The sequence below is a fragment of the Cenococcum geophilum genome, assembly GCF_001692895.1.
Source record: "Cenococcum geophilum 1.58 unplaced genomic scaffold K441scaffold_48, whole genome shotgun sequence".
Classification (NCBI taxonomy): Eukaryota; Fungi; Ascomycota; class Dothideomycetes; order Gloniales; family Gloniaceae; genus Cenococcum; species Cenococcum geophilum.
Window position 1 is genome coordinate 1,240,427 of NW_027137606.1, and position 15,040 is coordinate 1,255,466.

General features: G+C 39.3%; 3 protein-coding genes and 1 non-coding gene across 4 annotated transcripts; 2 read left to right on the plus strand and 2 right to left on the minus strand.

Moving 5' to 3' along the window:
- Positions 1 to 3,329: 3,329 nt before the first annotated feature.
- On the plus strand, positions 3,330 to 3,503 carry K441DRAFT_579824 (uncharacterized protein; the record flags this gene model as incomplete). The annotated part of the gene is made up of 1 exon (XM_067644343.1): positions 3,330 to 3,503. A coding segment is annotated over one exon (174 nt), but the record flags the coding sequence as incomplete, so codon positions are not given.
- Positions 3,504 to 7,369: 3,866 nt separating this feature from the next.
- Positions 7,370 to 7,560, plus strand: K441DRAFT_t27. The gene has a single exon. It is a non-coding gene; the product is annotated as a tRNA-Tyr (tRNA).
- Positions 7,561 to 9,142: 1,582 nt separating this feature from the next.
- K441DRAFT_487840 (ankyrin) lies at positions 9,143 to 9,821 on the minus strand (the record flags this gene model as incomplete). Its single annotated transcript, XM_067641956.1, has 2 exons — positions 9,143 to 9,311; positions 9,601 to 9,821. Coding segments are annotated over 2 exons (390 nt in total), but the record flags the coding sequence as incomplete, so codon positions are not given.
- A 2,098-nt stretch (positions 9,822 to 11,919) lies between these two features.
- Positions 11,920 to 13,048, minus strand: K441DRAFT_580223 (uncharacterized protein; the record flags this gene model as incomplete). Its single annotated transcript, XM_067644370.1, has 4 exons — positions 11,920 to 11,997; positions 12,039 to 12,104; positions 12,229 to 12,679; positions 12,861 to 13,048. Coding segments are annotated over 4 exons (783 nt in total), but the record flags the coding sequence as incomplete, so codon positions are not given.
- Between the last annotated feature and the right edge of the window lie 1,992 nt (positions 13,049 to 15,040).

Here is a 15,040-nt window from a genome sequence, read left to right on the forward strand (position 1 = left end):
GTTAAGGCTTGGAATAGCTAGCCTAGCCCCCTAGTATTAAAGGTAGGAAACGCTAGAAAGGCACCTACGCCCCCTTAGCTTATTGCCTGTTATTTCTATTTATATAACCTAGCGTGCAGTTATTCCTGTAGCTGTTAAGCCCTTACCTTCCGTCTCCTGTATTTAATACAGTTTTCTCTCTCCCACGCCTTATGTATGCTTTAGTGGCAGTTTACGCATTTTATTTAGTCTTAATCTAAGCAGTGTCTTGTATTATAGGGGCCTGTATAGTAGCCGCAGCATACCTACACCGCGTATATGAATTGGGTATGCCCCTATTATATATAGCGATAGTATTATTTTAGGCGTAGTCTGTGGTTATAGAGCCTTGCGTTATATATAAGGCCATTTATAATAATACCTTTTTAAATAAGGAGTTTTTACATTCCTAGTATATGTGTGCTAATAATAAGGGAGCTATACGTTTAACTAGCGTTTCTCTAGCGAGTCTCTAGCGACCCTTATATTTTTTTATTATTCTTATTATATACTTAGTTTGTATTTTCCTATTAAAGCTATTAGATTTAGGTAATTTTAAGTCCTAGTATAAGGCGTTCCGTTTGTTTTACTATCTTATATATAGTTACTGTATTATCCGCCTAGTGTCCCTTTTCTACCCTAAGGCTTAGGGGAACCACTAGGACTTTAACTGGGTAATCTTCGCGGAGTACTTTTATGCTAATACGTTCTCCTAGCCTATCCCCTGCCCTAACGGCTCATTCCTTTACCTATTGGTCCCTTAGGGTAACTCTAATGTCTTCGCTTCTAAGGTATCGGACTATAAACTATAATAGCGTTATAGACCTCTTTACGAATCTCCGTAAGGACTTCTGTTTCTAATTATCCCCTAAGCCCCTCTACTTTTTCTATGTTTAGTTATATTGTAATTATATACCTAGATATTGTTTTTAGGGGGGTAAGTTTCCTATACTATAAATACACAGCTACGGTGGCCTAGGTGCGGTTCGCCGGTAAAAAGGGGTTTTATTTATTTTTAATTTTGCTTAGCTGTTAGAGGATTTAATTAAGGGTTTGCTAGAGGGGCGCCTAAGGTTCGCTAGGCTAGCGGAGCTATTCTACTAGCTGTATTAGTTTATTATAGCTAACGGTTACTCCCCCATAACTGCGGATACTAGACGCGTCTAATAGGCTTTATATTTTATTAGATGCCTTCTTAATAGAGGTCTTTCCGCTTTATGGTGTAGTATTCGCCCATTCTTGTTATAGAGGGCCATTGCTAGGCGTGGATCTGGTGGACGCGCGCAAGTACAAACCACCGTCATTTAACGTGTGCCTCCCCTGCGATGCATACATCTTAGGGGGATTCTCTAGGTGTTTTTTAGGGTTCTTTTGGTTGGTTTTAGTCTTTTTGGGCCGGGTGCAGCAAGAGCTCTAAATTAATGTATCTATTAAGATTAATAATACCTCCTTTATAGGCTATTAGATCTCCTAAATTTATAACTAGTAGGTAAAGTTACTCCTTTTATCTATAAGGTAATCCTATTCTCTTAACTACTGCTAGTAAGATATAGTTTCGCGTTACTTTACTATCTATTAGTGCTTTAAACTGCTAATCTTGCTAATTAACTTATAAATCTAGGTGTTGTTCTTAAATTCCTTTAAGGGTTTAAGGCTTTACTACTGGCTCCCTCTAGTTCTATAGGCCTCTACTTTTCCTAACTATTAGCTGCTTAATCCTATTATACTTAGCTTACTCTTTAGCTAATACCTAGTTCGCTTTTTGTCTTTAATATACTATAGATACGTATTCTTTAGGTATTCCTACCACTATTATCTATTTAAGTATTCTTCTATAAAGAATCTTTTTAGTTAAAGTATTAAGTTTCCTAACTCTTAAACTTCTATTAAATGTCAGCTATATATATACTTAGTATTTCTATACTATTGCTTATCTAGCGCCTAATATATCCTTATAGGGTATTTCCGATTCTTTTCCTTTAGGTTTTTATGCATTTTATATATATTATCTATATATATAATCTATAATAGCGTATAGTATACTAGGTGCTTTAGGTTAACTCTTAACTCGTCTTTATTTTTAAGTTTAAATATTTACCGTATTAATCTAAACGTTATGACTTTATTTGTAGGTACTAAGATACGTCTTTCGCTTCTCCAGTCCTCTAATTATTTCTTTAAATCCTTTAACGTTATAATTAAGGCTTCTTTAATATAAGTTATGGCCTTCTCTATAATCGGGTAGTCTTAGATAACTTACTTATCTAGCTATATATAGAAATCTTCCTACTTATTATTGTGTCGTTGTCTATACTACTTTTAGTATAGCTACTAAAGTATATACAGCTTATCCGTAAGGAAGTATCTTCTTATTACTATATTATAATAATCCTTTATATATTGTTCTTTAAATCTAGTAAGGATTCCTAAATCCTCTTCGTTTTTTAGTTTAGTAAGCTACTTAGCTCTTAGTATGCCTATCCTAGGCCTATTAGTAATTCTTTATACTAATACTCTATCCCTTATACAACCTAGTATATTAAATCTCTTATCTAGTTTCTATTCTTGCTATATAATAATTCTCTATCTAAATTCTTTTATAGTTTCTTTTGGTTTGCATCTCGTAGATAAATTCTTAAAGTTATCTTACTTCTTAATCTTAGGGTGGTTTTGGATAAATCTTATCGCGATAAGTCTTGGCATACCCCAAATAAATTTTCGTCGCCTTTTTCTTCTTTATTATCGTATAAAATATGGCTTTAGAAGTGGAATCAGAAGCTCTTAACTCTATTAATACCTCTAAATCAAAAAATATAAGAGGTCGCTCAGCTCTTTTGACATAGGAGCATACCCGTCCACTAGGTAGTAATAAGCCCGTACGAAATAAAAAAGCCCGTCTTTTATTCTATTGTAAACACTGCACAAAGTCATACGCTGCATAGTCAACTTCTAACTTCTAAAATTACTTGGCGTTAAAGCATGGCATTATAGTTAAGCCTAAAACTAGTTATACGAAAGAAGTAATACGGGATTAATTAAAAGACCTTTACCTTAAAGCGTCATCTTAAAATGAGACAGAAGAGCTAGATTTAAAAGTACTCCAAACGGTCCTAAATAAAGAAGTTATTAATAAGGCCCTTATTATATTAATTATTATACAAAACTTACTATTTTGGATAGTTAAGTGGCCAGAGTTCCATGTTCTTCTATAGTTAATTAATCCTAAAGTAGACGGCTATATAACTATAGCCCATTTAACAGTTAGTAAAAAGATCTATAACTTATAGCTATCGCAAAAGAATATTATATAAAAGAGGCTGCAGTCTACACTAACAAGTATTTATCTCTCCGTTAATATCTGGACCTCTCTAAATAATTACCTTCTCCTTGTAATTTGCGGCCATTTTATTAATAGCCAGGAAAAGCTTACAAACGCTCTTCTTGGCCTTTGTATGGTAGCCTCTTATAATAGGGACGAGCAATAAAATACTCTTCTTTTAGTACTTAAGGACTACGGGATTACGCGAAAGCTAGGTGCCGTTATATTTAATAACCATACTATAAATAATAAGCTCTGTTATACGATAAGCGACTGGCTTCTTTAGGAAGAAGGAATTAAATGGAATCCCGTCTACTAACGGATCCGCTGTTAGGGTTATATTCTTAACCTTGCTATATAGGCTTTCCTCTTTAAAAACTTAATTAGTCTTAATAATATTAAGTTATATAAAGAAGGAAAAGAGCTAGATCTAAAAGAGGAGAAAAAGAAAAGTAATTTATTTTGGAAACTTAGCGCACTTAGAAAGCTTTATAATATTACCATACACACCCACAGCTTAGCTGGTCGTATAAGGGAGTTTAAAAGTCTTATAGGGAGAATAATTCCGCTTAATAATCGTATAAGATAGAATAGCTAGTATTTTATACTTAGCATAGTAATTTAGAAAGAGTCTGCCCTTAATACGTATACTAAGTATAACCTTAATACGCTTAAAAAGGACTATCTTAGTCCAAAGGACTAGGAGGCGCTTCGTATAATAAAAAGCTTTCTTTAGATATTCTACTAGGCAACCCTAAAATGCCAAAGACACGAAGCAACGCTTAAGAATATGCTTTTTATAATAGACGTTATAATTAAGCACCTTAATAAATTCCAGGTTAGTCTATCTCCCCTTTTTATTTCCTAGCTAATATATAATAGAAGGAGTATATATCTAATAAGGAGTTCTCTAAACGCATTAAAAATGCTTAGAATACCTTTAATAGGTATTACCATAAAACAGATAACTCACCCCTTTACGCCGCTGCACTTATTCTTTATCTAGCCCGTTATATGAGATATATTAAGCAGGTTTAGAAGAAGGAGTGGCGTAAGCCTGCACTTAACAACGTTAAAGAGCTTTAGGAAAGATATCGGAATAGGAGTTCTACGCCTAGAAGTATATCATTATACAAAAAGCTAGCTCTAGCTTAAGACCTTAATAAGTTTAATAAGATTGCCAAGGATCTTAATAGTATAATGTTTCGACTAAAAAGTCAGGACGAGTATAAGGACTTTATCTCTAAGACGCTATATAAGATTTTAATAACTGCACTTCAGTGGTGGTCTTAAGAACAGTAACGAAAACGCTGGCCATAGCTCTCACTTATAGCAATCAAAATTCTCTTAATTCCAGCAATAAGTGATAAGCTAGAAAGAGTCTTTTTAGGAGGACGTTATATAGTATTATGGGAGAGAATGTAGATAGTTCCTAAAACTCTTAAGAAAATAAAGTGTTTAAAGAATTGGCATTAAAGAAGAACTATAAGAGAAATAGGTAATTTTTCTCTAAGTATATAGCTATTATATAGTTAGGGGGAAAGGTAGATAGGGACCCTATAATACCTTACGCCTATCTATAATATCCGCAATATCCGCAGTACCCGCAATATCTGCGATATCCGCAATATCTATAATATCTGCAATATCCGCAATATCTATAATATCCGCAATATCTGCAGTATCTGCTAAATTCTGCTAGAATCGAGTCCTATTCTACTTGGTTGGGGTAGAAAAGCTCCGCACAGGGCACTTTTATCCTTATTAATTGCGATATTTATACATATTCTATTGGATAAAGGATATTTTATGCTCGCTTATTCGCATTATCCAAAACCACCCTGCTTAATCTTGGTGTTAATACTTTAATCCTATTACTAAGCCTTACTCGTAATTTCTTTAATAGTTCTTATTCTATTGCTAAAATCTTAGTCCTATAAGATTCTTAATCCTAAGCTTACTTTTATCTTAAGCTTTGCTCTAGTCTTAGTCCTACTAGGCTTACTTAGAGTTTTTATCTCGTCTTAAGAGTCTTATGTTTTTAGGAAACTTTGTCCTAAGCTTATTTATATATTACTAAACTAAGCTATTACTTTGCTCTATCGGTTATTGTCTATTATAGGTCCTTAAGCTTACCTTATCTTATTTTAAGAATCTTAGTCATCTTATATCTCGTCTTAAGAGTCTTAAGCTTATAGCCTTTTGCCTTTATTAAGTACTAAAGTAGTCTATTATCCTACTTCTCTTATATCTTATAAAGCGATAGATATTATATCTAGTGGGGTCTTAATCCCTACTAATATTCCCTATTCTATAGTAGAATTATCCTCTACCTCTTATATAATATCTCCGAGGTTTATATACTCTTAGTAAGCTGCCTTTATTACCTTATTATTATTAAATGTTTCGCCTATATTAAACTTATTGTCCTTAATATCCGATCTATAAACTAGTTTGTTAGTTCCTCTAAACTCTAATAATTTTAGCTCTTATGGCCAATAGCTTACGCCGTACTTAGCATCTTTATAAATTTAGTATACGTTATTATAACAAAACGCAAAACTGTTAATTAAATATTCTTTTGTTCCTTATAGTATACTATTATTCCTCTATATATATATATCTTCTACTAGTCTTATTTCTTTTACTATATAATAATTCTAACTACTCTTATAGTCTTTAACGTAATAACCCTATTTTCCGTAATTTATATAAGCTCCTTTTTTAAACTATTTTTCTTACTATAGAGTCCGCCTAAATGTCTTCTACTATTAAGATCCCTAGTTTAGCCTTTACTTTTTAGACCTTTAATTACTTAATCCTTGTCCTCTAGGTTTCTATAATTATTTATTCTATTTTTTAAATTCTTTAGTACTACTTAGGTCTATTAGCTCTGCGCTATACTATAGTTTTTAACTTTAACTTTATTATTGCGTATTTTGCGCCTTATATAACTATGGAACTCTATCCTAACCCTTCTTAGTCTGCTCTCTTTAGTAGATCCTATTATCGATCTTAATTACTTAATTAATTAAATTCCTAAGAGTATCCGTATCTTCTATTAGAATAATTATATTTTAGACTTTTGCCTTAAGTCCCTATTTATACTATACTATAAGCGCCTTATTGTTCTATTTAACCTATATTACTAATATTTAAAACTGCGTTATATACTTAATTGCTAAAGTCCTTTATACTAGGTTTTAAAGCTTTCTTTTTACTATTATAATTGCCTCTAGGTCTCTAAATATTTGCGTTAATTATTCCACGAACCTATTTTAACTTAAGAATATATACCGGACCTCCTAGTTAGTGGTTATTATACTATATTCTTGCATTTCCGTAAGGTAAGGTTTAAACTACTTAAGTGCTCTTCCCGTTAAGAATAATCGGTTATGTATTTAAAGGACTATAATCCCTACCTAGATAGTTCTTCTTTTTGTAGTAAATCTTAGAATATAATTAGAGTTAATCTATTAGGCAACCACTCCACTAGTTATTATTACATTATTAACTTCTTATTTACCTATATACCTAGCCCATTAATAAGTTTACTATAGTTCCTGCTATAAGGCTTTGTTATAATTATATTACTTTAATAAACTTAGTGCCACGCCTGTCTATAACCCCATTATATATAGTTCTATATAGTATTTAATAGATTAATTAGAATATAAATGTTATAATTATAGTCTATCTCCTATAAAGGTAGTTAATAATAAAATAAGGGAGAGTAGATCGTTAGCAAGGGAGCTAGCTATAAGTGTTTAATTTTCATTAAGCAAGACTTTTTAGAGTTAGCATTGCTAGACTTTACTAAATATCTATAACTAACTATAGCTATAAATTACTGAGTGGGGTTAAATGGGATTGAAATGAATTATAAAGAGTAAGGTGGAGGAATAGAGCAACGTTAGGCAGCTGGCAGTGGTGGCTTGTTGTTCTTGGGGCACAAGCGAGACACACATCTCGGAAGCTTTCGTGTTGATATATTAAATAATTATAATTTCCGCTGTCCAATCAGCATAAAACGGTCTTGTGGTCTAGTGGTATGATTCTCGGTAGGTTAATCATTATTACTGTAAATGACAGTACCATTAATAAATTTCACAGCTTAGGGTGAACCTGAGTTAAATGCGAGGTAAGTTTGGTACCGACTTACAAACTGAACGTCACACTTACATGCTCGACAGAGGCCCCGCGTTCGAATCGCGGCAAGACCCCTTAATTTTTGAGTAGATGTAAATCTTTTCTCTTAATCTGCCCTGACCTGCCAGAGAGATTTTTTTGCAGTTTTAGAGACTTAAAACTTGTATTGGCATCTGCTTTTAAGCTTTTGAAAAGGCATCTTTAGAACGAATTACGACAGATATCTTGAAGGCAGTCCTAGCCACTTTTCTTAAAACAATCTATTAATCGATTAGTTTCCTATCTAACATTGTTTTTAGTAGTCTTCGGAATCTTTATATGACACCAGGCTAACGGTTCCTTAGATTTAAGTCAAGTGCGTGATTGGGTCGTAACTGTCCAATAGGCTAAACAGCCAACGTCAACCGCGTATGCACTAGCAGCTTTTCCAGCGGCAAATGCTGGAGCGTTTATAAAAGTGCCGTGGTACCTCTGAGCACGCTAAAGGCATCTAGCGTAGCAATGGGCATTATCTTCACCACCGTATCTTTGATCCACCGCCTTACTTTCTATGAGGTATCGCTGTCCGTTAGTACTTCGATAGCTGTTAGAGATTCCGCATTTTTCGCATTTTTACCATTTGCAAGTGCAACCGTATCTTCTCACTGCCTGTTGGACGGAATTACCCAATCAGAAACAACGACCTCGTGGGTAGATTGAACTATGAAGGATGACTATATATACAAAGTCGCCAATAAACCTCTAACGATTGGGATCGGCACTCATTCAAAGCGAATTCAGCCGCTAGTGTCGACCAAGTGGCGGTTACTGTCGGCTACTGTCGGCCTGGCGTCGGTTACTACTATATCAAAGTTAGGTCATGTCGACCGGAATTTGAGGCTATATATTGTCCTAATTGGCGCTGCCAATAGGACCGGTCCTTTTGGCGCCAATTGGCGTTCAACACTTCGTCTTGGTTGCGTAATTCTTTAAGCGCCAGGATGGTTTCCACGAATGGGAAATATTATCGTGAGTCATCCTTTTGAGCATGCATGCGCGCTGCAGCTACAATAAGTTTCACACATTTGACCTTTTTCTGAACTCATAAGCCACATTTGAGAATACACTCAGTCCGTTCCCCATTGCTTGACCATGACCATTCAAGCAACCGGGAAGGCCAGCAAGGCTCAAACACCTTTTGAAGGAAATCCTGGCCTGGTAACTTACTTAAGACCTGTAGAAAGTATGGCTGGCGTGGATGGAGACCTATAAACTGTGAAATTCACTCTTCCTTTGGGCTATTTTCATGCGAAATAGTGAGATGCAAATCTTCAATGTTCATCTCCCACGTAGCTTCAAGATGTGCCCTTTGCTCGGCTGATTCTGGCTGACCCTGTGCTAGGCCAAGCAAGGTGATCTGATCCATTTCCACTTTTCCAAAGATTGGTAAACTGTCTCGATCGCCTGGGACAGCTAGTTTAGCTGTTCTAAGTCGTCTTCTTGATATGTTTTTCTGGAAGGATCCTTTAAAACCGAAATTGTTTTGCGAATTCTTGCTCTCTGGGCGCTTTCGTCCGCACTTATCACCTTCTTCAGGCCCTCTGCAGCAGTCTCTGCCCGCTCCAATGGTGTCTTACCATCAGAGCTACCCAAAGTTGGGGAAGCCTTTGCAGCAAGCAGGATCTGCGCTATCTCTACACGCCCAAACGATGCTGCATGAAAAAGAGGGGTTTGGCCCAACTTGTCGGTACAACCTGGGTTCGCCCCGTACCCGAGCAGCATCTGCACAGCACCCCTGAAATCATGTCGAACAGCATAATCTAATGGTGTTCTGCCTTGGGCGTCCCTTCGATCCGGATCTGCGCCTTTCTTCAAGAGCAGGGCAATCAAAGGTTGATCTTTCCGTTTCACCGCAACGATAAGTGGGGTCTCAGAAGCAGGTGGGTCGCCGTTCGGATCTGTTATGAATTTTAAGAGCTGGCGAGCAATCGTGAAGGACCTGCCTCGCGCTGCGTGCAGCAGCGGTGTTTCGCCATCATCGTCTAGGATATTGGGATCTGCACCTTGCTTAAGGAGGAGTACCGGCACGCCATCATGCTCCCAAAAGACAGCTATTGACAGCGGTGTCATTGGACCATGTCGCCAAATTCGGATCGGCATCATGTTCAAGTAGCAACCTTGTAGTGGCTTCACCTCCTCGCGATGTTACCTTAAAAAGAGGCGTTTCCCACTCTCCATCTTTGGTGTTGGGATCCGCACCCTGGTTGAGTAAGAACTCCACAATGGCCTCTCTGCTTTGGCAGGCGGCAGCATGCATCAGCAGTGTCCATCCATTGTCATCGGGCTTGTCCACATCTTTTTTGGTTTCTGCTTTCTCCGCTATTGCTCGACAAAGACTTAAAAGCCCACGTTTAGCCGCAATATGCATTAGCGTTAGTCCGGCTTCTGAACGATCAGAGAAGACGTGCTGCCGCATTCTTATCCAGTGGCGCAGAATCTGATCCGAAGGCCAACGAAAGTATTTTAGCAGATTCTCCTGCGAGATGCCGTTCCTTTCCGCTAGTTCAGCATAATCTAACCAATATTCGGTTGAGTATGATATGAAAGGGTAACTCTTAATCATTATTTCTACGTCATTCGGATCCCCCGACAGTGCAGATTCACTTATGGAACCCGCTAGAGTCGGAGCCAAGGACAATGCGGTGCTTACGGAGTGTTCCGTTCCGCTTTTGATTTCAATTTCGTCAAACTCGACTTGCATATCTTCGCTCGCATCGTCAACTAGATCTGTCCTTCCTTTGAAGAAATTATTAAGACTGGGAATATCCCGTCCTGTAGCCCATAGGATTTCTTTCGTAGCAAAGTACAAGATGCAGCATCGGGCCAACTCATGGTAGACTCGACTCAAACTGCTCATGTCTAATCGGGAAGGCTCTTCTATGATTTGGAATCCTTTGTCCCTAAGAAAACCGTAGACCGTTTGGTGATTGAATTGTACCACCATCTGGCCAGCATGTTCCCGCAGCTCAGCGAGGCCTCGCGAGAGGTCAATCAGCCAACGTTGCATCCGACCTACAGTATCTGTAACATCGCAGTCTGAGTGACTCCGCCAGCGAATCGTAATAAACCCTCAGGTCGATCGCTAATGCGTCCCTGAGTTGTATTAAAGTCAGAGATTCGAATCCAAAGCACACCCACTGCAACAGCCTTACAGAGCGTCTCCGTTCCTCGGGTGGTCCTTCTTTGATGCTTTTTAAAAGTTTATAGTAGAGGTCCGAGATATCTTTTGGAATTCGTCTGACTTCGGACTGGATGTCCTGAAGACGAAAGCCTCGTCGTGACAAACCACGCACATTTTTAAGTACCAATACAGCTCATTGAAAGTTCCCAGAAGCCCTGCTCTCAAAGTCTTTTTGCAAAGCCGTTGCATGCTCGCTCAACTCCTCACGTTGAAGTCCGTGGCAGACGAAGGTACCGATACCGTCCTTATTTCCTGAGTCGACAGAAATTCGAAGGCCCTCATCTAAAGACAGGATCGGGTATTCTCGACGTGAGAAGCATATTCCAAAGGAGTGACAGGATCGACGCAGTTTCGTGGCTAAATCTTGGGCCTAATTAATTAGGCTGATAACCTCCTCTTCGTTGAAGCACCCATCCAATGCATCAACTAAGATTCGTATTGAATGGCGTTTAACACATTCCCGAAGTGATATCGACAGAATGTCTCGGTGTCAGACGCCAAATAGGGCCTAGTTCAGGGGTGCTTCAGGGGGGATCCCTCCCCCCTACAGAAGTAGCTAGATTCTCTTCAATTTAATCCTCACGAGTTCTAACACTCGGAGCTCCGTTTCTAACCAATCAGGCTCTGTCTGGATTCGGTAAGTTGTCAGTTCAGGCATGTCGTTAGGCGCCTGCTCATGGAAGTCTTCATATGCCCCTGATCGATGCTTTCCGTTCTTATTTTCAAGGAACGCTTTCGTCAAACTGGACACAGCGTTAGGCATCCTCTTGAGGAGTTAATAATGAATTGACTGAAAGAATCCAAGCGTTGTTCTTTGCATCTTCTTTCTTGAAGAAGAATAATACGACGATGGAGCTTTTTTTGGTAGAAAGCCCTTGCAACAAATGCTTTATCAGTGTTGATTTGCCTGACCCAGCGTTTCCTTTAATCCATAACAATACGGGAGCTTGATCAAGCTAGTTAAGGTAGTTGGGGTGTTGAAAATTCCAATTGCATGTCTCGTCTATTGGGGGGTTAAATCACGTAGCCTATCTAGCATTCCTGGGAACCATAGAGACTCCAAGCACTCTAGTCATTATTCTCAGTTATTAGAAATGTTTCAATAAGTTATTAAGGTCCTTGCGAAACTTTTTGGTAGTCATTAAGCTCTGGCTGCAATCCAGCTACATAGTCATCCCATCAGTCGAGTACGTTGCGTAGCAGGCGAACGGTTCTAACCTAGCCATCTTACAATTTCTTGCCTTACTCGCTTGTAGCCGACGTCGTCAGGGCTGGCGTATTTGATCATGTCCTTTGGACTCCAAATTCGAACTCTTAGTTAGGACTACGTACCATGTGATTTGCGTGGATGCCGATCCTGCTAGAACCACCGAGCTTGGCAGAATTTTTGTCCACAACCTAGAGATCAATTAGAACTCTAGGTAAATCTATAAAAGGCGTCAATGCTTAGAGATATTAGAACCGGTGTCTACGACCTATCTGAACTCATATGTTCCATAGACGGGAAGGATTCAATACTCACCACACCCACGATCGGTAACTCTAACTCCTCATAGAAACATGTAATGTCGATGTCGGCGGCCCTACTCCGAACCCATCTGTCGAGAGCGTTCTCGACATCATCCAGAATACTAGAAGTCTGCTTCAAAGTCTCTACAATGTCCTGGCTCATTTGTTTTCGGACGTGCTTCAAGAACCTTACAACCGCTTCTGCATACGCTGCCATCCATAATCCCCTATGAGGTGTGCCGAGAAACGCGATTGCAATCGTCGAATTGTGTAGCTGCTTAAGATGCTTTTCGGGGCTCGTCCCAGACATACACAAAGCCTTCTTAGTCATGAGACCACCAAGACTGTGCACGATCCAGACGATCTTCCTATCCTTCTTAACTGGCTTCATGTCAACCGGTAAAATACGTCCTCTTTGGCTTCGCCAAAAGGACCGGTCTTTTTGGGTCAATTGGGCGTCGACACTTCAGCTCACTAGATCGGAATTACAAAGACTGATAGGTCCAGTCCTAGGGGCAAATAGTGTCAAGAGATGAAAACACCTTACCAGTCCAACTCGCCAAATCATTTGGAAGCGTTTCCGCACTGTCTTCGAGATTATTCTAAGAAATCGGGCCTTTTACGTGCATGACATCCGCATCGTACCCGAAGGTCATCATACGAGCCTTTGGTAGGTCATTTCCCAAAAGGTCAAGTGGCCAACATATTCCAAACTTATCCTCAAGCCGTGCATTAAAGGCGCCCCCAGTGAGACCGTGGACAAAAGTAATGTCCACTGCCCGCGATGCATTTCCTGGCTCTTTCAGAACCTTTATCCCAAGCTTGTATTTGTGTTTGCCAACCAAAGCTTTGCCTGGGAATAATTTGTGCTTTTTCTGCTCTGTCTGCTCTCTTTAAGATAACGGTCTTGCAGGTTGTTGGGAGTGGCCCGTCACAGTAGCATTATCGTTTATGAGGGGAGGTATCGTCGCATCTGTGTTCGCGTTGCTAGCATAGGTTGCGCCATGACCTTCTGCGAGTTCGGTAGCGTTTTGCTGTGAACTGCTCGGTGAAGGTACGGGACCAGCCTTCTTTGCTGGATGCCTGCATCGGATGATTGAGTCTGTACTTCATTCTTCTGTTTCCTCTTGTCCCTCTTTCCGCCAAAGATGATATTCTCGACTTGGCCGGGTGATGGCGGTATGGCGTGGAAGTCCTGGTTGCTGGTCCCTTAGAGAAACAATCGCAAGCCAGCCTAAATCCCTTTGTGTAGCAAAAGAGACTTTTCGTATTGGGCGCTTTGGGCGCTCCTGCCTGGGTTAACATGCTGCAGGCACCCTAGCTAGCGTGATTTTATTAGCAAGCCTTACCAAAACGCGTCAATATTGCGATGCTGATGAAATACTGCAGAAGGCCACCACTATAAATACCCATATGTATATTTTTTGAAGAAGCTGGGCAAAAAGTTGTGATGTATGACATCATGACTATAAGTTTCTGCCCTTTATTAACCAACCTTGGAGGCTTCGGAGCCGAAGACGCATGACTTTTTTTGGGCGGCATAAGGACTGAAAAATTGATATTAAAGCTTTTTGATCAACTACACTAAATATTATGGGCTTCCTGGCCACGTTGCTACTGTTTACCGCAATATCTAAGCGTCAAAAGCGTCAATGAGGCGCCTGCACCTTCACTGAGCAACCGCACTGACCGGAGGCTTTAACACCAAGCTCTATACGGTATAGAGCCTCTAGATTGGCTTATGAGGCGTGCATATACGAAAAGTCCAAGAAAACTTGCCACACGAAGGGATGACTTGACAAGGCTCACTTCTTGAGCTTTATCAGGCGAGATTACTCGCGAGGCTGAAAGATTGGCTTATCTTCAACTAAGAATTTCTAAAAAAAGAAATAACTAGCTATGCGCACCACCCAAAGGAATAACTCGGCGTTCCCTTGTCCAAAGCTCGCGTAAAGCCAAGGCCCCACCTTTATAATAAGGATCGTTCGTGGCAGTAATGGCCTCCCCAAGAATCATAGTTCAAAGCGGGTATGTCGAGCTAGGTTGATTGACGCTGCCCAGACACGAGACTGCCTGCCAACTGTCGCACGACTGTCGTGCTCGAATTTCTCCTAGACTAATAATCCAATGATGGCTGTCATGCCCTGTTATCTGCCATTTTTCATTATCGATAACGAGCTGAAAACTGTCGTCTGTTGCTGCGAGATAATTGTTTACCAAAATTTCGTGTGTGATGATTTTCGTGTAGCAACAATTCTTGGCAATATCTTACTTGAAGATATGCTAACGAAGCCTCTAATTCCTACTCGCATCTACAAGAACTGTAGAATTAGTGTGCCAATATACGGTGGATGCCTTTTCTATACTGATGTATTAGTTCGAAAAATTATATAAAGCAACCGCAAAGGTTAATTAGCATTCCGACCAGCGTTAGAAATTCTGTCGAATAGTACTTGAATATCCGGAAACGGCTGAAGCAATACGAAAGTTAGAGAACAGGAGTCGTCGTACTAGCTAGATCGTTGCCTGAGTAGTTGCCTTCTGGCCTTAGCCACATCCCGTAAAACAGTTCAGCCTAGCTCGGGGAGTAATAATATAGACTTTAAATAATCAAAAACTTCCTCGGTAGATAAAAGCTTGTCTGGATATTCTACTTTAAAGTGCTTTAATAACTTATTATAAACACGTATGTTATGACAACAATGAACGGACTACGCCTTGCAACGAGCTGCCTGCTAACCCTTTTGTTCAGGTCTAAGTTCGGAGCTCTACCACAACTTCAGAGCTACTGTAGGGAGATTTAAGGAAACCGTATTGAAAGAATA